The sequence below is a fragment of the Ziziphus jujuba genome, chromosome 1 (genome assembly GCF_031755915.1).
Source record: "Ziziphus jujuba cultivar Dongzao chromosome 1, ASM3175591v1".
NCBI classification, from domain to species: domain Eukaryota; kingdom Viridiplantae; phylum Streptophyta; class Magnoliopsida; order Rosales; family Rhamnaceae; genus Ziziphus; species Ziziphus jujuba.
The window spans coordinates 38,664,599-38,689,530 of NC_083379.1; the positions used below are offsets into that span (position 1 = coordinate 38,664,599).

Sequence of the window (24,932 nt, forward strand, 5' to 3'; positions counted from 1 at the left end):
CTGTGCCTTAAACGGACATTGTTTATGTATCTGGATAAAAGGAAAGTTCCAAGCCAAAATGACAAGTAAATGTGGTGTGTTGCTTACAATCATATATGATTTTATATTATTATTATTTATGTTATTTTATTTAAAGGATATTTTAATTTGGTATTATATTTTTATTAAAATATTGTATTCATATTAGCATATAGGTATAAAATATTTATTTTGTTATATATATATATATATATATAAGTAATTATTATTATTATTAATGGTCAGAAAACAGGTTCTCCTCTTGTTCCCCACTAGGAATCCGCATCCTGCTCTGCTTCAAAAAGAAACAGGACAGAAAACAAAGGGTGAGCAAGGAATGGGGATGGCCACCCTGCTCAGTTGCCATACGGCCCATACGTGATTCTTGTACCCACATAATTGATAATTCCAAAGAGTCCTACATCTGAAGAGTCATACATGGCAGATAAGAACGTCATCTGAAGAGTGCTTGCCATTTTCACTGTATGTCATGTAAGGAAAGTTTCATGTAAACCGAATAATATCCTGCCAAAAGAAAAAAAAATCAAACCACCAAAAAGGTTAAATAGAATAGTTTAACGCAGATTGATATTTTTAGGGAAATAATAGAGGCAAAAAAGTCCACCTTTAAAGCTTTTAGGACTCGGATGAAAATATATCCTGAAAGAAACAGTTCAGGTCACCCCTGGAAACATCAAATTCCAGCATCTTTACCACTGCATTCTGCATTCAAGGACACAAGAAAAATAAAAAATCATGAGAGCGAAACCATATATATCATGTTCTCAAGTAATATCTAAGGACCGGTTTTTGAACAAGCACCAAGTATTTTTCATCTTGAGCTGATATACTCTCGTTGCACAAACGCTCAACATGCTTGTTTTGACCATTAGCTTCCAATACAAAAGCTGCCCTCTTAATAACTTCCTCAGGCACTCCTACAAAAATAGATCCTTACAAATTTTAACACAGGGGGACCCATATGTGTATCTCAACCTATTGTCTCGTGCTAAAAGGTTTCCAATATGTTCTTGTCCCTGAATCTTAGTTGTAAAATGCACTATTGAATTGATGGTGAGCATGCACAAAGTGAGACTACCAAACAATGCATCTATCTAGTTCAACCCTTTTTGGGCCTTATCTATGGATGATAACTTTTTGTAGAGAAGAGAATAACAATTAAATAAAGAAAAGAAGCGAGCAGAAGAAACTAATAGAAAGTTTAGGCTCCAATAATGTTCTGAACGTATACCAGCAAGTAGCGCACAGTGTAGCCCTGCGGGATTTTAAAAAATAAATAAATAAATAAAATCGTGTGATCCAACAATAATATTTTGCATTTGGCATCGCAACTTATTTTAACAATAGTATACACACCATAGCTGAGAAGCGCATGTCCAGGAACCAGCCTGCAAAAGTTGAAAATCAGTCATGTATACTTCGAGAATTGCAAGAATTCTTCCGACATATGGATTTGCTAAAAGAGGGTACAATCATTCAAGGTTGTCACAACACTATGGTTGGCCAGCTCATTTGACACAGGCATCTGAATTATCCACTAATCCTGAAATGAATCATCTAGGGAACAATCCCCTGATACAAATTAGTACTCACAGGAGAAAGGCAACATATAGCATGCCAAGTAGTCAGATACATTGCAGGAATATATCCCTGACCTCTGTGGTGTAGGCCACTCTTATACAGGCCACTGAATAAGAAATTCTCCAAACTCCAAAGAATAGTAGCTTCCCTTTGTAGCAAAGCAAAGTAAAAGAATTGAAAATATACCTATACAGGAATACAATGTCCTCGGTATCTGTAGTACTACTATCTGGCCTCAGCACACTCATGGTATAGAATTTTATCTTCTCAGACTAAAATAGGAAAAATGGAATCGTTATAAGACATTACAATAATCAAATTGTCAAAAGTGTTTACAACTTGAATAGTAACCGTATGAGGATGCATACTTCCTGTAAACAAGTCTGATCAAATAACTCGGTCAAATGGGTGCAAACCAGAACCTGCAATTCAACAGCCAATTTATACCCAAGTGTTTTCACTTTAATGGTTACTCCCGTAATAAGAATAAGTTTCTCAATACTGGATAGTAGGATATAATGTAGATCACTGCATGCATAAATATTTTTAAATTTGAGGTTACTTGTCTTCCTCAGGAGCAAAACCGAACAACTCTTTGTTTTGAGAAATAATGAACATAACAAATAATTATCCAAAAAGATTATAGTAACAGTACGCTAGGGAACCTCAATTAAAGAAACATTTGAATGGCCAATGCAACTATCCTGGTGTGGGCAAAGAGGTGATACTACCAGCTGGAAAGATTGTGTGCAATTGGATCATATTAAAAAATTGGCTCAAGAATGCAAAAGAAAAAGTAGTACCATATAAAATCATTGTAGATGCACTCCTGTTCAATGTGGTTATAAAATCAATTTATAGGAAAACAAATGCACCAAGAAGTTAGGCATTGTCTTAAAATTAAATGTTAGGAATTCAAATCACTTGCAACACGTAGATGACTTTAGTGACTACAGCAAACTAACTCCTAACATTTAAAGTAGGTAAAGGTGGATTTCAAATTGTTTCTTGTTCCTGCTCACTAGAATGGCATAAACTTTTTAAAATCATGAGACTGAATTATGAGAATGAAATAAGAAACTTAATCAGAAAATAGTTACAAGTTCCATTTTTAGGAAGAATCTCAATACTCAACAGATATATAAAGAAAAACAAGAGTATGAACCACTAATTTCATTACATCAGTCCAACTAAACTGATATGCAATACTCATTGCATGAAAATAAAAGAGAGAGAGAGAGAGAGAGCCTCAAACCTTTGGGGGTTCGTCAAATGAGGCAAAATGATTAATGGTTCCACCAAGCAGACCAATGCCATCTGAAACATTATCATGAACCTCTATGTTATTGTTAATATCTACATTTAAATTGCTAAACCAGAAAAAGTCAACAGAAAATTTTTGTTCTGTAGATACTAACCTTCTGTAAGAGTGCCTTTACCAAATTCATCCAATAAACAGAGAGACCTTGAGGTTGACTGCCTGTCAATTTTCTCATATCAATTTTTATAGGATTAAACAACAGACAATATTTCGCAGATTTGTTTAACAGCCAAGCAAAAGAAGGCTCACCATGCACATTAACAAAGTTTCAACAAGGATTATAAGATGCAGATTAAAAAGTTGGCCCCCTTATAACATTCAGATATTCACTTTTTAATTATACCTTAGCATCATTCCTACTTGATGCAGATCAATCATAAATGTTGATTGTTCTGCAGTCATCAGTTTGCTTCCCATTGCACAGAATATTCTGTTTACAGTGAAAGTAGATACCCTTGTTAGTGTCAGTCTAATAAAACAACTGCTGTTCTTGGATAGTTTTGTACATAATGTTCTGGAGAAACCTATCAGTCAAACCCACTGTTGCAGCATCTGCAGGTACAAAACTTCCGATATGGGCCAGGAAAACAATTAAAGCCACCTTGAAACAAAAATATAGATTTGTTAAGGAAATGCTAAAATAGAGAGAGCTGCATCATCTTTCTTGAATTGAAAAAATAAATAAATAAGAAAATCATAGACCTGCTTTATATAGATGCTTTTCCCTGAATAATTAGGACCAGTGATTATATTTATTCTTCCTGTAACAAAACTACTCAAGTTCAACAAGAAAAAACCAATATGTTGAGGTGCAACTATTCTTTTTGATGTCTTAAAGAGACATTGGGCATGCCACAATAAATATACATTTAATAATTCTATTTACCATCATTATGGATCTCTGTGTCATTGGGAATAAAAGTGTCCACTGTCATTTCCTGCAGAACATGTCTGAAAATTGAAAATCCTTTTAGGGTAGTCCTATTAATCAAGGGATTTCAATGACATTGACACACGGAACCATACTTCCCTAACCTTCCATTTTGTATATCAAGAAAGTTATCCACAGTCAAAGTAGGCCTTACATAATTGTTCTGACGAGCTATGAGTGCCAGTGACATGTAGCTAAATTCTCACAAGAAGATCAAGAATGGGTCAAAGAAAAACTTAAGAACTACATATGAACTAACCAAGCAAAGGGGAAGTGAGGGAGTGTAGAGAATTCTAGTGAACAATATGATTCTTACCAATCAATTTCAGCCGCAAAATTCACAGCCTTAAGCAGATGCATTGAGAATAGAAGTACATGTGTAACCAAATCTCTAATGATTGCCCTCTCCATATCTTTAGCAAAAATTTGGGAATTAGAAACCAATTATAGAGAAGAAAATCCAAAAAAAAAAAAAAAAAAAGAGAGTTGGAGTTATGAGATATGTTATTGTGCTTGATATCTAATTACTGAATAATCTAATTTTGGGTACACAAAAGACAATGAATGTAACTCTCTATAGACTGGCCTAAAAAATATTACACATATTCAAACCATCTGAAAGACAAACTATGAATATTTTCTGAATAATTAATGCAGAAACCAGGCAATTAAGAAACTCTAAACTAGAAAAGGAAAATGATAAGAGTATTTTGCACCACAGACCTAGTATTTTGTGATAAATATCACCAATCAAGCGGTCCAATTCTTGAGTTTTTGGTGTGCGATAAAAGAACCTTTTTATTTCTCCATCCATATCAGTGAACTACATTTGGAAGCATAATTGTTTAAATAGAATACAAACTAATTACAAAAGCAAAATGAATCTTTTATTTTTTATAGCATCAGCTTACGGCAAATTCAAAGTCTGGAATTTTCTCAAGAGTAGTTTCATCAAGTTTTTCTTCCAAAATGCACATCAAGTATCCTGCAAATGAAAAAACATACCAATGGGAATCACTTGAAAAGATGAAGACTAATTGAAAGCCAGAAAATGAGACTAGATTGTACATAATATGAGATCAGTAATGGAATTAAACTTGAGCATAAACTTCGCAGATAGAGAACAATGTCGGGTCTCTTTTACACCATAATGAATTAAGCATGAGAGGCCCTGAAGGTTGACACATCATCTAGAATCTAGAATATCAATTCTACTTGTATCTGTATCATTCTATGCATTTTTCTAGATGAACTAACCAGCAAGGATATCTGTAATAAACAAGATGGTCAAAACTAATGTTTATCTCTTAGCAATCGTACAATTATCTAGTTCACATAATTCTAAAATACTCAGATAAACAAAATCTTAAACATGAAAGAATTCTTCCACAGAAAACTATTTATGTAATAGTATAATGAATTATTTAATGTTATAGTACGCATGATAATATTCTTTGAAGATGGCAGGAATGTAGACAGACCTATCTGTTGTATATAAACAATACGAGGGACAAGCTTGCCCTCAAACAACTGAGGTAAGCTTGCAAGTTCCATGGATGTCACCTGCAAGAGACAGGTGACAGTTAACACAAACTTATTCAATAGGTTCAGTTTCACTCTAATTCCTGGTTTATAATTTAACATATAAAGAATTTATATACTTCATTACCTCTTCCAGAAATTCTGGCAATTCCTCATATATTTGCCTCAACTCATCCAACTAAAATTACAAAAATTAGCCAGTAGTAAAGATGAATAATACGTAGAAAAAAATTTTCATTCACTTATCAATTTATCAAATTTTCAAAACTATCACCAATCATAAGGAATATGTTCCATTAAAATAAATCAAATAAATTATAGAAGGTTTTGAATTCAAAAAGCAAGGAAAAGAGGGGTAGAAAAGAAAAGGACAAAAATGATAAAAAGAAAAAAAAAAAAAAAAAATTATGCTGTATGTCTAACCTCCTCACAGAAACCATCTTTGACTATCGTTCCATATCCCTTCTCTTTACTTCTATTTACATCTAGAACACCAATTACCTACGGAAAAAATAAATAAATAAATAAATAAAGGAGGAAAAATTATCAAACTTGTTAATATGACCTATAGAAGGCAGAATTTTGAGAGGTATCATGTAAGGACGATTAAGCATTGATTAACTACAAGAAAATTGTCATTCTGTATTTCTTTTCTTTAATTCCTTTTACATCCATAAGATCCACCGATTACCTATAAGATATTCTAAAACTTACAAATATGACCGATAAAAGGTGGAAATTTTCAGAGGTTGATGAAAGGACTAACAAGAAACTGGTATCCTAGGTACCAAAGACATCAAAAACAAGATGAATGCTTCTACAATTTGCCGATAATAAGGAGGTGACGGAAAAATGAATCTCGAGCCATAAGAAAATCAATATACAAACTAATGAAGAATAGAAAGGAGGAGATCAAATAAATGACATAAGCCAAAATAATTTCCTAATTTCAGTTATTTGATCAATTAATCACATTACATTCTTAAGACAGCAAAAAATATATGGCTACAATCAGCAAAGCTGCACAAAGTGTTCAGATATATCAGCAGAGATGAGCTAAATTTTCACAGCCAGATACCAACAAGCCAAATATGTTACTTTTTAGACTGTAATATTTGTTTTAATGGGCTTAATCCAACCTTCTTAATTAGACATATTAATGCAGATTTTGTTGTTGTTTAAGAACCAACCAGAGTCCATATACTAGGTCAAATGATATCACCACCCAAGGATTCAAAAAGTTCCTATCGAACCAGCCAAAAGATTTACATATGTCCCAAGTCGACCAGAAAAGTGCTGGCCAACAATCTAATGGATTATGGAGTCAGTTTAGAGTTCTTCTTTGTCATTTTTTTTTTTTTTTTTGGTAGAAAACTTTACATTTGTTAATTAAAAAATACATTACAAAAAATTAAAGAGGAAGTTAATCTAGAGTTGGTAAGAAAAAGTTAAGACTAACCAATTCATAGACATAAGCAACCTCTGTGGTAATGCATGACTCAGCCTGAAGTATAATCAGACAATTATTTAGAGAGAGTCAGGAAAATCATGTTAGTACATAAGAATTATACAAGAACATTTATGTAGCAGAAAATGCAACTTATGAAATAGTTTAATACCTTCTCCACGATGTCCAGACTCAAGTACTTCAAATGCTCTCTATGACTCTCAGAAATGCCTACTTCAAACATCTTGTTCATGTGCAAGAGTGAGCAAACACTCTACAATAATGTCAGAGTTACATCAGTATAAGACACATCTTGAGCTAAACAACAACCATACTAACATCCATATAAGACACCATCCAGTAGCCAGAAAGTTAACATCTGCTTATCAGATAATACTTTATAGTTTATATAATTTACAAATATGAAAAAAGAGTTGAAAATCAAGAGCATGGAAAAATGGTATACGACATGCCTACCTTTAGAAAAGCTGTCCAATCACCAGTAGCACAGATGGAGCTTGGAGAATTGAATTTCTTCAACAAAGGAAAAAACAGATAAATTAATCTTCACATGTTTCAAAATGAAGAAACAACAGGCGCATAAAAGAAACTACACAATAAACAACAGATGTACTAGATCGGTTATTATGATCAGAGTAAATGAAATTATTATCCATGCTAACCAGCAACCCCATATGTAGGACAATGGGTTTGCTAGATATACATAAAATCAGCATCCAACCATTCGTTATTCAAGCCTAGTTGTGTAACTTAAAGATATAATTAGTGTAAATGCAAGACTAATGAAAGAATTTCTCAAATACATTAATAACTTATACACTTCATTTGTGTATGAAGTTCTTCTAATTTCAACCACAACCCCCATCTGTACCAAAATAAACAATATTCCAGCAGTATGATAAGAAAGAATATAGAACGAAAATGATGGTACCTTGAGTATGTGAGCAATGTCCTTCACAGACTTTAGAGTTTCACGCAAAGAAAGCATCAGTTCTTCAGAGCAAAGAAAAAACGATATCTTAATCCCGTCAACAAAAGCAAGCTATATCGAAAATCAGATCATCAGTTCCAATATTACTAATTATGGTTAATATTTTCATACGTAATTGCAGTTATTGATGTTATATTCTTCTCCCACTCCAGGACAGTAATAAGAACATCTTCAGCCTAGACAAGTCTGATGATTTTTTAAGAATAAAGTAATTTTTTTTTTGGTTCGTCTATCTATACTGAATAGAAGAGAAAGATGCCTCATTTAATTAAAAATTGAAGGATACGGAATTGAGACGCCTGTTCAAATTTTCAAGGTCCAGTATTGGCCTCAAGAACCAGCTTCTAATATAAGAAGAAACATTATCCAAGTCCTAAAATTAGAGGGACATTCAAAGCAGCAGTGTACAAACTTGTAAACCAAAAAAAATTACCTCAAGAGACGTCTCCCTGATGGAGTAACACACTGAGTTTTGAAGACAAGCAAATTAGCTCAATATACATAGATGCTGGGAAATGAAAGATGAATTTAGCATTACCAACCTTATTCATCATGCCAAACAGAGAGAACCTGCATTTAAAAATTATTAGCAAAGTGATTCATAAAGCCAAAATCCTCAGCAAATAGTTCAGCGATACCCTTCTTTTGCCCTCCCAATGCCCATGTGGCTTGGATGTTTGTCCGTTTGGAATATCTGCAACGCCTCATGAGCTGAACTATCAAGTTTGAGAAAATTGTTTCTATTTTTTATCGTAAAGAAATACATTGTAGTCCAAATTTCATATCCTGAATCAATTCTTTTTCAAAGAAGAATGTAATACAGGAGATGTTGAATAACAAAATAACATAAGCATTTAACCATTACAGATTATATTAAAAAATAAAAAGATACAACGAAATTTCTGTAACACAATCAATTGAGATTGATTCATTCCCACAATCCTTTTGTTCCAGTGTATCTACAACCCTCTCACTCTCTAATATGGCAAGAAGACCCCCACTTGCACGAACTTGAACTTCACTTTTCATGTCCATCATAGAACTCAACTGCAGTCAATAAACAGCAACGAAGTTCAAAGTAAATAACAGGGTAAAGAAATTAATATACACTAAGAAGTCAATGGCTGGCAAGTACAGGGTCTTGGGGCTACTGGAACTAAAGGTAAGGTAGACATTTGAAGAAAGAGACTAGAGAAGAACACAAAAGCTCATATAGTCGATCAAAAGTGACAGTTTAGAAGCCGCCATGCGACACTACCATACACACTATGAAAATTTATCATGTGTTTGAAAGGAACAAAAATATTTTGTGAAACAAATTTTGGAGGAAAAAAAACAGGAAAGGAAAAATAGAACTTCTTTTAATGGGTTATTTTTAGTAATAACTCATGAACTCCTTCTCAAGCTCCAAAATATCATTTTTTTTCATCTAATATTCTGAATTAATGTTATTTTGTTGAACAAATATTAACGGTTAAATGACAAAAAAAAAAAAAAAAAAAAGATTCTGAACACTTCATACCAACTTACCAATTGATTCTTTCAACAAGGATTAATGGAAGTAATAGAGGGAAGAGTATATAAATTGTCAAATGAGAATTCTGGTGTTAGTGTTTTCTTCTCTATGTTGATTGCACAGACCTATGTTGGTAATGAACTGGCACAAGTCTATCCCACTTTATTGATAGGCAATAAACTGAGATTACAAATTACAAACGGAAGCAGTCAAAGCATCATGAGAGTTCCTCTAGATAATACAGGTGCACAAACTGTGTGCAAACAATGACTAAGAGACATAAATAAACAGGTCCTAAAATCTACAATAACTTTTATATGGATAATTATAACCTATAACAAGCATGTTTGCTTTCCAACTTACATAACAAATTCTTTCCTTTATAGTTAACCCGTCATCCATTCCCGTTACTTGTAGATATATCAATCTGCAAATTCAGGGAGAGAGAGAGAGAGAGTCTCATATTAATAAACAAATACATATTTTATTTCAGTAAAACACCAGTAAGAACACTTCCACAAATAGTATTCTCAACAATCTTATAAAAAATAAAAATAAACTAAAATAAACACTTAAAAAATAAAATACGAAATAGCCTAGTTTGTGAGTTTGGACCAATAAATTTAATGTGCATATTAAAGGACTTGACACAATATTAGAAAGTCGAAGCACGAAGGGAGGAAGAACAAAGAGAATAAACTAGGTTTTAATGGAAACCATAACATTGCATAGAACCAAATGGCAAATAATGTACATGCCAAAGAATCAAAACTGTCAGGACCCGTCCAAAGTTCCCCACCGGAACCCTAGACAAGCCCTGATCCCAGGGAAACCCTACCGGACCCTTCTGTGGAAGATCCGGCAGAACCTCCCCTAAGGGATGGACTTACCACAAAATTTCCTGCACTGAAAACACACTTCTATAATTGTTCCCTTATTCCTCCCACAGTACGACGAACTGGTTCCACAAATTTCAGCACTCCAAAATAAAAATACAGTAATCCAGTGCAATACAAATACATAAGTGTCCCATACAGTATACAGAGCTTTATGAAGTACTACAAAATACAGAATACAACAAAAGTGAACGAAATATTACAACTGCAGTAAAAGAAGAACAAGGTACTGCGCGAACAAATACAGCGAGGAAGATCGAGTCCGCTCCGAGTGAACACCGACTACCTGGTACCTAGAGGAACGAAATTTAAGAGTGTGAGATGCTAATCATCTCAGTGAGCGACCCTACTACTCTACACTATCATACCACGGTAATAGGTATATAAATAATAATTATTTGGAAATAATAATGTCTCTCAAAACCCTTACAATTCTCTCAGTTGGAAAGGTTCCCCTTTTAAAACATTTTCACAAAACCCTTTATTCATATTTCCCGAAAACCAAGACATCAATTAAATACCAGAACAGTAATATTATATTTTTAATTCCAATACAGTTTCCAAACATTTTATTTTTAAAACACAGTTCTGAAAATCATTTGATGCACCCACTATATACCAGTGGCGCCAACAGTACCCAGCGTCCCAAGGTACCGCCAGACAGGAGGTTATAGAAAGAAACCGGCATACGGTCGCGTGGCGTCCCACTGCGCCGCTGCTAACCTGGTGTCCCGGCCAAAGGGGGGTGGCCGCCCTCTCCGATGGCATCCACAGGACACCCTCATAATATCAACCGCGCGCTACTCACACCCACCTGCGCGCTAATCACAACCGTGTGCACACTAACCATATCACATATACCATATCACATAATCAGAACACCAGTACGTGCACGGTGCATCTAAAAATTATAAAATCCATAAATTTAAATCATAAAACAAATTTCACATTTTTCATAAGCATAGCGGGCATAATCCATCCGCTTGAACCGGGAAATTCTCCACAATTTCCTTATAATCCATACCATAAATTCCATGATTTTCAAATCCACCAACTCCCAAATCCATCAATTCAAATATCCACATTTTTTCCAAGCATAAATAATTTCTCGAAATATCATAATCAAATCCCATAATATTTTATGGGCATATTTCATAAAAATTGAAATCACCAACATAACCAAATATTTTCCTTGAAATATTTGAAAATCAAATCGTACCCAATTTACCATTAAAACCACACTAATTTCAAAATCCTCAAATCCATAAAATAATTTCACATGGCATACTTTTATAAAATGCACATTTCTTAAATCCAATAAATTCATAAATAATTCTACAATAAATCCAATAAATATTTGGCACATAGAAATTAAATTCCAAATATTTAATTCACACATAATATATTCATCAATTAAATTCCCCAAATTAATTTGAAGGTGGGTCACTCACCTTGTGCACGTATCTCAATCAAGATCCTCCGCAGGATCGACTCCGCTACTTGCACGTGCACCTAAAACATCCACAGTACCAAAACCACAAATATTAATATTTTATTCGGGTAATCCCCAAATGGGTACCCGGGGAGCGAACACCAAACGATAACTAAAATTTACGAATTATATACCGAATCGAAGCTCGAGTGATGCTAATCACAGATCCGGTCTTAATTTCCGATGATCGTACCCGACGGGGTCGGAATTTTATCGGGAAGCTTTTCGGGTTTCGGCTCCGCAATTCTCCCAAACCGTCGCGAATTGGTGGAAACGGAAGTCGGATTTGGGTTCAGGAGGTCGAACACTGCGGACTGGAGCTGGCCGGAATTTTCGGGGTACTCGCCGGAACAGTACTTTCCGGCGGCCGCCACGTCACCGGCAACCGTCGCCGGAACAGTAATTTCCGACGGTGGCCGTTTGCTGTGAAATTTTGCAGATTTGTAGATCGTGAGGAGAGCAATCCAACGGGACCGACGGTGAGCAAAACGGAGGTCGGACGGCGGAGAAATCACCGTTTGAAGATTTTCGACCCCTCGCCGGAAAACGCTCCGATCCCGGCGCGTCGGTGGTCCGATGGCCGTGATTTTTGGTGGGTAGGCCGGACTTGAGGAGAGGATCAAGGCTGTCAGGCGCGTGTACTGTTTATAGGCCGGAATAGTGCCGATTCGCGGTGGCCGGCGGTGGAGGGGAAAAATCGCCGCCAAACTTCGGACGTCCGATCCGGGCGCGTCCGGCGGCCGTTTGCCGTGAAATTTGGAGGTTTTGCCGGAAATGAGGTGGGCAACCTTTCTGTCCGGCGCGTGTACAGTAACTCGGCCGGAACAGTGGCAAAATCCGGTGGCCGGCGGTGGCTCTCTCTTTCTCTCTCCTCTCTCTCTTTCTCTCTCTTCTCTCTCTTTCTCTCTCTTCCCCGAGTGTTTTAACAAATAAAACCCCTGCATGACACTGTTCATGCCACGTGGACCAATCAGAAACTGACACGTGGCGTTTCACTGTTCACCGACCCAAAAAAAATATTAAAATAATACGGTATCCGGTAAACTTCAAACGTCCATAACTTTTTAACCGGATGTCCGTTTTGAGCGTGCCGCTAGTCTGTGAACTCGTATCGACGAGCACTTCACAACCATGCATGAGTCAAAGCTCAATTCCCCATAAACAAAAAGTCAACTCCGGCACCCCTTGGACAGTTTGGACCGCAACTTGTTTCGTCCATAACTTTCAAACCGTAGTTCCGTTTTCGACGTGCTACTAGTCTACGAACTCAGGGCGTCATGCACTTCGCCACGGTACCCTGGTCAACTCGAAATTCCCACCGAGTCAAAAAGTCAACTTTGACCCCTTCAGTCAACGGTCAACGGTCAACCTCGGTCAACGTGCACGGATTCCGGTGCGATTCGGGACGGGGTGTTACAGCCTTCCCCCCTTACAAAAATTTCGTCCTCGAAATTTCCGCACGTCACTGGAACAGATACGGGTACTGCTCACGCATCTGTGCTTCGGGTTCCCACGTTGCTTCCTCGACCAAGTGGTTCCGCCATAAGACCTTAACTAGAGGAATAGTCTTGTTGCGTAGCGTGCGTTCCTCGCGATCCAAAATCTGTACTGGCTGCTCCACATACGAAAGATCTTCCCTTATCTCTATATCCGGACTCTCGAGTACGTGCGAAGGGTCTGCAATATACTTCCGTAGCATCGACACATGAAACACGTTGTGTACTCGAGCTAGCTCTTCCGGTAACGCCAACCTATACGCCACCGGGCCAATCCTCTCCGTAACCTCGTAAGGCCCAATATAACGAGGACCCAACTTACCTCGTCGTCCAAAACGTACTACTCCTTTCCATGGAGATAGTTTTAGGAATACCCAATCTCCTACCTCGAATTCCAAATCCTTTCTACGCACATCGGCGTAACTCTTCTGTCTATCTTGGGCAACCTTCAATCGATCCCTAACGATCTTCACCTTGTCCAAGGTCATCCTTAAATACTCAGATCCGACCGCATTAGTTGTTGCAAGGAGCCTCTCTTCTCCTACCTCACTCCAACACAAAGGTGTCCGACACTGCCTCCCATATAAAGCTTCATACGGGGACATTCCAGTACTCGCTTGATAACTGTTGTTGTAGACAAACTCTATCAGTGGCAGTTGTTCATCCCAGCTACCGCTAAATTGCATAATGCAAGACCTTAGCATGTCTTCTAATGTCTGGATTGTGCGCTCTGCTTGTCCATCAGATTGTGGGTGAAAAGCGGTGCTGTAGTTAAGTCTTGCTCCTAGTGCATCAGCCAACTTCCGCCATAGTCGTGAAGTAAAGCGCGGATCTCGATCGGAGACGATGGCTAACGGTACTCCATGAAGACTTACAATGCGTTGCACGAACAACTGGGCTAACTTCTCGGGCGAAAAACGTTCTCGTACCGGTAGGAAGTGTGCCGACTTGGTGAGACGATCAATGATTACCCAAATGCCGTCGTACCTTCTAGGTGTGGAAGGAAGCTTGAATACGAAGTCCATGTTGAGTTCTTCCCACTTCCACACGGGAATCGGTAAAGGTTGGAGTAGTCCCGAAGGCTTCTGTCTTTCTGCTTTCACTTGTTGACAAATCAAACATTTTGATACAAAGTCTGCCACTTCTCTCTTCATACCAATCCACCAATAATACTTAACAAGCGTCCGATACATCTTGGTACTCCCAGGATGCATCGCATACATCGAGCTATGCGCCTCCTCCAAAATCTCCTTCTTGAGTCCTGGGATATCCGGAACGCAAAGTCGTCCTTTATACACGAGGGCTCCATCCCTCCTTATGGAAAATTCCGGATCAAGACCTTCTTGTACCTTGCCCTTAATTGTCCTCAACTTAGGATCTTCCATTTGGGTCTCTACTATACGATCCACCAACACCGGTCGTACCTGGAAGCTAGCCATGAGAACTCCTGAAGGATGCATATGCATTAACACCCCCATCTTCTTCAACTCCACCATGAGAGGTAGTTGGATGACTTGGATGTGAGCAAGGGATTCAGTAGCCTTCCTACTCAAAGCATCTGCCACTACATTCGCCTTACCCGGGTGATAGTCAATCACACAGTCATAATCCTTTAACAACTCCATCCATCGCCTTTGCCTCATATTTAACTCCTTCTGAGTGAAAATATACTTGAGGCTCTTGTGGTCGGTATAGATTTGGCACGCGGCCCCATACAAGTAGTGCCTCCACTTCTTTAGAGCAAAGACTACCGCCGCCAATTCTAAGTCGTGCGTAGGGTAATTCTGTTCGTGCTGCTTCAATTGCCGAGATGCATACGCTACCACCCTTTGATTCTGCATTAGCACGCAACCCAACCCTTGATGGGATGCATCACAATAAACTTCAAAACCTTCATTCCCATCAGGTAAAGTTAAAACAGGTGCGGATGTCAACTTTTGCTTCAACTCCTGAAAACTCTGTTCACACCTGTCCGTCCAACTAAATTCAACATTCTTTCGGGTCAATCTATGAAGCGGCCCGGCAATCCTTGAAAACCCTTCAATAAAACGACGGTAGTAACCCGCTAATCCAAGAAAACTTCGTACCTCCCTCACAGTGGTAGGGCGCTCCCAACTCAACACTGCCTTTACCTTATCAGGGTCCACATAGATACCTTCTGCCGACACGATATGTCCGAGAAAACCCACTTGATTCAACCAGAATTCACACTTGTCGAACTTAGCATATAGCTGATGCTGCCTTAAAGTTTGGAGCACTCTCTTCAAATGCCTCACGTGCTCTTCTTGGCTCCTTGAATAGATCAGAATGTCATCGATAAATACAATGACAAAATGATCCAAGTACGGACGAAACACCCTATTCATCAAGTCCATGAAAGCTGCTGGGGCATTGGTGAGTCCGAACGACATCACTAGGAATTCATAATGTCCGTACCTCGTCCTAAAGGCAGTCTTAGGAATGTCCGACTCTCGGATCCTTAACTGATGGTATCCCGACCTCAAGTCGATCTTGGAGAACACCTTGGCACCTTGGAGTTGGTCGAATAGATCATCTATCCTTGGCAACGGATAGCGATTAGGAATGGTGACCTTATTAAGTTGTCGGTAGTCTATACATAGCCTTAGACTACCATCCTTTTTCTTTACAAACAAAACTGGGGCTCCCCACGGCGATATACTTGGTCTAATAAACCCCTTATCTACCAAATCTTGCAACTGGACCTTTAGCTCCCTTAACTCCGCTGGAGCCATCCGATACGGTGGTAGAGAAATAGGCACGGTGCCTGGAATCAATTCAATGGGAAAGTCAACTTCCCTTTCCGGAGGCAATCCTGGTAACTCCTCAGGAAACACGTCCGGGAAATCCCTCACAACGGGCATGTCTTCCAACCTGACCCCACTTACTCGGGTATCTATCACATGAGCCAAATACCCATGGCAACCTTTATTCAGTAGCTTCTTGGCGGTAAGGGTAGATATCAACCTCGGTAAGGGCCTTCCAACTCCTCCACGGAATACTACTTCTGGCAACCCTGGCCTCCTGAATGTAACTTCCTTGCTGAAACAGTCTACAGATGCATGGTTCCTTGCCAACCAATCCATGCCCAAAATTACATCAAGTCCGGACAGATCCAACAGGATCAAGTCCGCCTCCATCACTTGATCTTCGATGCAGAAGAAACATTCCTTGATTAACTGGCTAGGCCACAAGGATTCTCCTGCAGGAGTGGCTATCTCTACTAGACATTCTAAAGGAGTAGGGGTCATACCGACCCGAGTGACGAATTCCTTGGAGATGAATGAATGTGTTGCTCCCGGGTCTATAAGTACTAATGCATCATTACCAAATATATTCAACGTACCTGCCACGACGTCCGGTGTAGCTAGGGCCTCCTGCTGCGTCATCGCAAACACTCGACCCTGCCCTGTCTGCTGGGGCCTCCGTCCTCTACCCCTGCTCGGTCCAACAGGCTGTGGGACTGATCCCGATGAACCTCCTACTGCATAACTCCCTCGGGAACTCTGACCCCGCGACCCACTGGCCTGATGTGATGGTGGGCTCGCCCCTAACACTCCCGCCTCTCCATAAGGGCAATTTCTCTTAATATGTCCCGCCTGTCCACACTGAAAGCACACACCCTCAAACTGGCAAATCCCATGGTGTGCTCTATTGCAACGTCTGCAGAATGGCTTGGGGCTAAACCCAGAGTGATATGAGCTCGTGCCGCCGCTGATGGAATGGCGCGCTGGTTGGGGCATACGATAGCCGCCTCTCCTCTGAAATCTGCCTCGAGGGCTGAACCCACCACTGTCTGAGCCTGAACTATGACTCTTCTTAGATGCCCCCTGTCGAGGTACCCCGCTATACGAACCTTCGAACGGTCTGCGCCTCGAGGGTCTGTGTATCTCCGCCTGTCTCTCTAGCTCGAGCGCTGCATCCCTGGCGGACTGATAGGTGGGGTGTACTGACCCAGAAAGGGTGTAGCCGATGCTCTCGTTCAACCCGTCTATGAACCTCACCTTCTTCGCGTGATCGTCGGGAATCAAGTGCATGCAGAACTCTGACAGCTCCCGGAACCTCCTCTCGTACTCTGTCACCGTCATGTTTCCCTGGCGCAGTCCCTCGAACTCTCTCCTTCTCGCCTCACGGTAGGCAGGAGGACAGAACTCAGTAGAGAAGGCAATCTTGAACTGGTCCCACGTATGCCTTCTGCGGGTCTTCTCCATTTGCCACCACTTCCGGGCGTCTCCCTCTAACATGAACCCAGAAATCCTCACCATATCCTCATCGGGGCACTGCATCCCCTCTTCCAAGATTTTCTCCATGCTGGATAGCCACTTCAAGGCTGCAGCTGGGCCTTGGCTTCCATCGAACTCCACGGCTCCTAAACGTCGAGCCTGATCCACGGATCGGTTACTAGAGCTTGAACCTCCTAAGGCTCTAGTTAGCTGAGAGACCAGATCTCTAAGGCTTGATCGACTCCCGGAACTCTCAGCCGAGCGTTCCCGAGTTCTACGTGTGTCCCGCCGACTCATCGTAGTCGATTAAAAACTGAAGAAACAAACAAGAGTTTAGAAACAGGGACACTTAAGCACGATTACAAAAGGAAGGACTTTACGGATGGGCTGTACAGCAATGCACAGTCCCTTAGGATTACAAGAACCTATGCTCTGATACCAACTGTCAGGACCCGTCCAAAGTTCCCCACCGGAACCCTAGACAAGCCCTGATCCCAGGGAAACCCTACCGGACCCTTCTGTGGAAGATCCGGCAGAACCTCCCCTAAGGGATGGACTTACCACAAAATTTCCTGCACTGAAAACACACTTCTATAATTGTTCCCTTATTCCTCCCACAGTACGACGAACTGGTTCCACAAATTTCAGCACTCCAAAATAAAAATACAGTAATCCAGTGCAATACAAATACATAAGTGTCCCATACAGTATACAGAGCTTTATGAAGTACTACAAAATACAGAATACAACAAAAGTGAACGAAATATTACAACTGCAGTAAAAGAAGAACAAGGTACTGCGCGAACAAATACAGCGAGGAAGATCGAGTCCGCTCCGAGTGAACACCGACTACCTGGTACCTAGAGGAACGAAATTTAAGAGTGTGAGATGCTAATCATCTCAGTGAGCGACCCTACTACTCTACACTATCATACCACGGTAATAGGTATATAAATAATAATTATTTGGAAATAATAATGTCTCTCAAAACCCTTACAATTCTCTCAGTTGGAAAGGTTCCCCTTTTAAAACATTTTCACAAAACCCTTTATTCATATTTCCCGAAAACCAAGACATCAATTAAATACCAGAACAGTAATATTATATTTTTAATTCCAATACAGTTTCCAAACATTTTATTTTTAAAACACAGTTCTGAAAATCATTTGATGCACCCACTATATACCAGTGGCGCCAACAGTACCCAGCGTCCCAAGGTACCGCCAGACAGGAGGTTATAGAAAGAAACCGGCATACGGTCGCGTGGCGTCCCACTGCGCCGCTGCTAACCTGGTGTCCCGGCCAAAGGGGGGTGGCCGCCCTCTCCGATGGCATCCACAGGACACCCTCATAATATCAACCGCGCGCTACTCACACCCACCTGCGCGCTAATCACAACCGTGTGCACACTAACCATATCACATATACCATATCACATAATCAGAACACCAGTACGTGCACGGTGCATCTAAAAATTATAAAATCCATAAATTTAAATCTAAAACAAATTTCACATTTTTCATAAGCATAGCGGGCATAATCCATCCGCTTGAACCGGGAAATTCTCCACAATTTCCTTATAATCCATACCATAAATTCCATGATTTTCAAATCCACCAACTCCCAAATCCATCAATTCAAATATCCACATTTTTTCCAAGCATAAATAATTTCTCGAAATATCATAATCAAATCCCATAATATTTTATGGGCATATTTCATAAAAATTGAAATCACCAACATAACCAAATATTTTCCTTGAAATATTTGAAAATCAAATCGTACCCAATTTACCATTAAAACCACACTAATTTCAAAATCCTCAAATCCATAAAATAATTTCACATGGCATACTTTTATAAAATGCACATTTCTTAAATCCAATAAATTCATAAATAATTCTACAATAAATCCAATAAATATTTGGCACATAGAAATTAAATTCCAAATATTTAATTCACACATAATATATTCATCAATTAAATTCCCCAAATTAATTTGAAGGTGGGTCACTCACCTTGTGCACGTATCTCAATCAAGATCCTCCGCAGGATCGACTCCGCTACTTGCACGTGCACCTAAAACATCCACAGTACCAAAACCACAAATATTAATATTTTATTCGGGTAATCCCCAAATGGGTACCCGGGGAGCGAACACCAAACGATAACTAAAATTTACGAATTATATACCGAATCGAAGCTCGAGTGATGCTAATCACAGATCCGGTCTTAATTTCCGATGATCGTACCCGACGGGGTCGGAATTTTATCGGGAAGCTTTTCGGGTTTCGGCTCCGCAATTCTCCCAAACCGTCGCGAATTGGTGGAAACGGAAGTCGGATTTGGGTTCAGGAGGTCGAACACTGCGGACTGGAGCTGGCCGGAATTTTCGGGGTACTCGCCGGAACAGTACTTTCCGGCGGCCGCCACGTCACCGGCAACCGTCGCCGGAACAGTAATTTCCGACGGTGGCCGTTTGCTGTGAAATTTTGCAGATTTGTAGATCGTGAGGAGAGCAATCCAACGGGACCGACGGTGAGCAAAACGGAGGTCGGACGGCGGAGAAATCACCGTTTGAAGATTTTCGACCCCTCGCCGGAAAACGCTCCGATCCCGGCGCGTCGGTGGTCCGATGGCCGTGATTTTTGGTGGGTAGGCCGGACTTGAGGAGAGGATCAAGGCTGTCAGGCGCGTGTACTGTTTATAGGCCGGAATAGTGCCGATTCGCGGTGGCCGGCGGTGGAGGGGAAAAATCGCCGCCAAACTTCGGACGTCCGATCCGGGCGCGTCCGGCGGCCGTTTGCCGTGAAATTTGGAGGTTTTGCCGGAAATGAGGTGGGCAACCTTTCTGTCCGGCGCGTGTACAGTAACTCGGCCGGAACAGTGGCAAAATCCGGTGGCCGGCGGTGGCTCTCTCTTTCTCTCTCCTCTCTCTCTTTCTCTCTCTTCTCTCTCTTTCTCTCTCTTCCCCGAGTGTTTTAACAAATAAAACCCCTGCATGACACTGTTCATGCCACGTGGACCAATCAGAAACTGACACGTGGCGTTTCACTGTTCACCGACCCAAAAAAAATATTAAAATAATACGGTATCCGGTAAACTTCAAACGTCCATAACTTTTTAACCGGATGTCCGTTTTGAGCGTGCCGCTAGTCTGTGAACTCGTATCGACGAGCACTTCACAACCATGCATGAGTCAAAGCTCAATTCCCCATAAACAAAAAGTCAACTCCGGCACCCCTTGGACAGTTTGGACCGCAACTTGTTTCGTCCATAACTTTCAAACCGTAGTTCCGTTTTCGACGTGCTACTAGTCTACGAACTCAGGGCGTCATGCACTTCGCCACGGTACCCTGGTCAACTCGAAATTCCCACCGAGTCAAAAAGTCAACTTTGACCCCTTCAGTCAACGGTCAACGGTCAACCTCGGTCAACGTGCACGGATTCCGGTGCGATTCGGGACGGGGTGTTACAAAAACCCTGTTAAGTGAATTATGTGAAGAAAATATACAGCAGCTTAGCTGTGAATAATATAAACGAATATAACAGTTTCTCTGTAAAACTTCAATATGGTTGAACGAGAGTATCGGCAAGCATATAGAAGATGCTTCCTCACCTGTGCCATGCTTGCTCGTAGCTGAATATTGAACTTTTTACAAGCTTCACTGTGTGGGTCTCAGTTGCACCATCTGCATCACTTTAAAGAGTAAAAAGGCCTGCAAGCTTAAATCCATAATTCAACCAGTATTGAGAAGCATACCACTTCGCTGTAAAGCAGACAAGAAGGGTTCTTCACTTTTAGTGCTTGAGTAGATGATCAGAGGCTTAGCTTGATATTTTACTGAACCAAAGTTACAGCCATACGGAAAAAATAAGAGAAATGAGGTTGCTAAACATTTCTAGAGGAGGGAAAGCAGTAATTGAACCTAGATAAAATAAAAGGAAAGACATAATAAATATCCTCCTACTCAAATCAATCAGGGGAAAGTCTGTGCTGCCATCTTCCCAAACTTCAAGCACATAAAGATGGCGAATACTGGAATCATAATAAGATACTCCAACTCTGTAAAGAAATCAATTAAAAACATGAATAAGACTAAATAAAAAAATTCTGCAAATTCATCGATTTCAAAAAGTCTCATATTTTAGTCATATTTATTATCATTTCTCTCCTACATCTTTATTTTTTAAAGAAAAAACAGAAATTCATCATTTGAAAACATTTTATACCCTGTGGCCTTAGTAACATCTTGTTTGTTTTAGTATTTGAAGTACAAGTACCAAAGTCAATCAAATTGATTACTAGGTGTGTAGGAACTATGAGTTTCCTTTTAACTACCAGAAGAAGCTTTCCAAATTTACTTCTAGGTCCCACCTACGGTAAATGGAAGAATTCTAAAACAGGCCCCTGTCAACATAAGCAAATTCCTGGAATTTCAAAATATATGAACTTTTTCAGTCCGAAATTTCAGCAATCCTCCTTTTCCTATGTTTTTTGTCTATTGTCCTAATTACCAAAGATAAGAAAAGCCTGAATGTTTTACATTCAATTTAGACTTAAGCAGATAGAGCAAATCACAAATCTTGATTTAACTAAGCAATCTCAAAATTACATGTGAAAAGGACAGAAACGATCCAATTGATAATAGTCATGTACAAATTGCATGGATTTACATATATATCCGCATGCATTTAAATGAACTTACCAAATTATTTTAAAACAGAAAATTTCTATCTGCATCATTATGTGCAGCACTTCCACTAGAACACATATCTTCTTGTGTGCTTAATTTTCAAACGAAAAGCACTTCCACTATAACACATATCTTCTTGTGTGCTTATACTTTGCTTGCCTCCCATATATATATATATATATATATTTTTTTTTCCTTTTTTGTCTTTGAATAAATTAAAAGTGTGTAAGATCATAAACAGAGGATGATTATGTTAAAGAACTCACCGACGGCCATGTAGAACACATGCCATATAAACCTGCATTTAAATCCAAAGAAAGGAATTTAACATGTGTATCTCTATGCCTATCCTTCATCAACAGATGAACATAGATCTCATTCTGGTGACAGAAGATAAAAATTCTACAGATTCTATCAGCAATCATTAGCATTGGCAACAAACAGTAGGTACATTACAAGTATTTTGAATCCTTTAGCTGCTTGAAAAGGGAGAAAAACTATATTATATGTCAAGAGATTATATTCAAAAGCTCTAATAAGATGAGTAAGGAAGCAAAAGATAACCAAGCACTGAAATCAACTTTTTGTATTTTTTCATTTTTTTTTTTTTTCCTTCCCCATACGAAACATCTATAATCAACTGCTCGCTTAAACAAAAACTCATATCAACAATACAGGAAACCTAGATCTTATATTTCTCTTGATGTAAATCACATTATGATTAACACTTCAAAGATGCATACTAATATGAACAAGATTAAAGATGTAAAACAGAATTGAATTACAGAAGACAGGAAGGAATTACAGAAGAAAGGAAGTTGTTACATCGTAAAATCTCAATAACTCTATGAAACAATTAATCCTAGTGACAGGTGCATGTCCTATTAAGCAACCACCTTCAATATACACAGTCCCGAAAATATAAATATCAAAAGAACACAATACAGAATATTGTCAAAAAAAGGCTTGGTTGGCTATTATATATTGTTGACTTCTTGTTTTGATTTTCAAAGAATCCAAACAGAGGAGATCATGTTTTTGAAACCAAAATGATTGTGTTAACTAGGACTGATTTAACCTTATCGAAGCGTTTAACTTGCAAGCGATAGAAAAGCCCTTTCACTATTTTATCACGGGTTCAAAAACAGAACAAACGGAAACCAAAAACCCAAAAAAAAAAAAAAAAAAAAAAAAAAAAACAAAGAACAAAAATCAACAAATATAGGTAGAGCCAATAGAGCCAAGTTTAGAACTCACTGAGGAAAAAAATACACAAACAAAAATTTAGAATTCTCGCCTCCTTGTTTTGATTTTTCTTGGCATCCAAACAGAGGACATCATATTTTTCCAATCTAACATGATTGTGTTAATTAGCACAGATTTTACCTAATAGAACCATTTTAACCTACAATCAAGTGAAAATCGCTTCATTGTATGATCATTAGTTTCTAAACATTAAACAAAATAATAATAAAAATCAAAATATTTTTTGTTTTCTTTGCTTCTCCCTTTGTTTCTCGGTAACCAAACAATAAACAAAACAAGCGTGAGAGAAAAGAAAAAGAACATCGACCTCAGGTACGGCTTCGCTTTCGTCAATTTCCTCCATTCGGAGCTTCAAACAGCGTAGAAACGGAGAGCACACGAACGCTATGAGCACCCACCCAAACGAAAATAAACCGACCGTTGTGATCAGGGACAGAGACCAGCTTTATTTATCTGTGGGAATTCGAATTTGAATCTAAAATTAATAGGCCGGTTTCACCGATTTCCTCGATTTTGGTACTTCAAACGGCGTAGCAAGTGGGAGAGCAAACGAACTTTCTGAGCACCGCCAAGGAAAAAAAAAAAAAAAAAAAAATGTGACCGTTGGTGAGCAGGGTCGGGCAGAACCAATTAGCGGGCGAGGAAAAATAATAGGCTTTTTCAAAAACAACTGGACCTCATGTATATATATATATATATATATAATATTAATATTATCTACATGTTTACATGTAATCCCAAAAAAAAAAAAAAAAAAAAAAAAAAACTACATTTTGCCAATATATATTTATTTATCTCTTTGCTTCCAATATGATGAGGATACAGCCCATATCGATTTTATTTTTTATTTTCAAATTAATGTCGACTATGATAAAAAATATTAGTTTTAATGGTTGAATATTTTTATTTGTATTTACGAAAATACGAATTTGAATTATAATAAGAAATGAATTTTAGATAGATTGTAATTTAGGTCAACTGTTCCAAAAAAAAAATTAATGTGAATTATAATTATTATTATTATTTTTTATTAAAAGGATGTTGATAAATTTTTTTTTTTAATGATAATTTACATTTTTTATACAAGTACATAAAGAATGCAATGTTTGAAGTATTTGAGTATTTCCATAATAAAAAAGAAGTTTTGAATATTTTAAAATAGGTCACGATTAAATAATATGCTAATTATATATTATAGGAAAAATAAATAGAAAATTATTATTATCAAATAAGATCAATTTTATATGTTATATTAATACGTAAGAACTAGTGTTCAAAAGAATATATGTAGGAAACTCCAACATAAGAAAATAAATACTAAGTTACAAACATTTAATAGTTACAGAATTCCAATTAAAATATTTTTGATTTTGTAGTTCTACTGTCTTTTTAGTTGAAGAAAAGTTTAATCTTTAATCTTTAATTTCATGTATTTTCTTTTTATAGGGGACTCATT

At 38.5% G+C, this 24,932-nt stretch overlaps 1 protein-coding gene across 27 annotated transcripts; it reads right to left on the reverse strand.

Annotated features, from left to right (window-relative positions):
• Positions 1-228: 228 nt before the first annotated feature.
• Positions 229-24,119, reverse strand: LOC107432995 (DNA mismatch repair protein MSH5). Of its 27 annotated transcripts, none has more exons than XM_016044232.4 (35): positions 23,784-24,119; positions 22,477-22,508; positions 21,485-21,579; positions 21,277-21,357; positions 21,133-21,205; positions 9,753-9,816; positions 8,766-8,920; positions 8,512-8,613; positions 8,416-8,443; positions 8,307-8,338; positions 8,160-8,217; positions 7,814-7,900; positions 7,339-7,395; positions 7,034-7,135; positions 6,874-6,918; positions 5,838-5,915; positions 5,542-5,592; positions 5,354-5,435; positions 4,784-4,857; positions 4,596-4,695; positions 4,189-4,285; positions 3,977-4,066; positions 3,828-3,892; positions 3,644-3,702; positions 3,466-3,542; positions 3,285-3,371; positions 3,039-3,100; positions 2,876-2,937; positions 1,989-2,042; positions 1,807-1,892; positions 1,396-1,427; positions 1,271-1,294; positions 841-956; positions 644-741; positions 229-543 (listed from the first exon to the last, which is right to left on the reverse strand). In XM_016044232.4, exons 1-34 carry the CDS (start codon positions 23,817-23,819, stop codon positions 655-657), a joined length of 2,430 nt encoding a protein of 809 aa, XP_015899718.3. In that variant the 5' UTR covers positions 23,820-24,119; the 3' UTR covers positions 229-543; positions 644-654. The 27 variants fall into 27 exon arrangements, 10 of the variants coding, with proteins under 10 accessions (XP_015899718.3, XP_024928852.3, XP_048323613.2 ...); XM_025073084.3 differs by having other exon boundaries at positions 3,448-3,542; XR_007238962.2 differs by lacking the exon at positions 841-956 and having other exon boundaries at positions 3,448-3,542.
• Between the last annotated feature and the right edge of the window lie 813 nt (positions 24,120-24,932).

What these genes read in the sequence shown, in the direction of transcription:
- LOC107432995 (XM_025073084.3), bottom strand. Translation starts at nt 23,819, where the DNA reads ATGGAGGAAATTGACGAAAGCGAAGCCGTACCTGAG. An exon ending in CACAGAGATCCATAATGATG is followed by an intron (nt 3,703 to 3,827) that starts GTAAATAGAATT and finishes GTTTTGTTACAG; the next exon opens with GAAGAATAAATATAATCACT. An exon ending in GACATTGTATTCCTGTATAG is followed by an intron (nt 1,428 to 1,806) that starts GTATATTTTCAA and finishes CAACTTTTGCAG; the next exon opens with GCTGGTTCCTGGACATGCGC.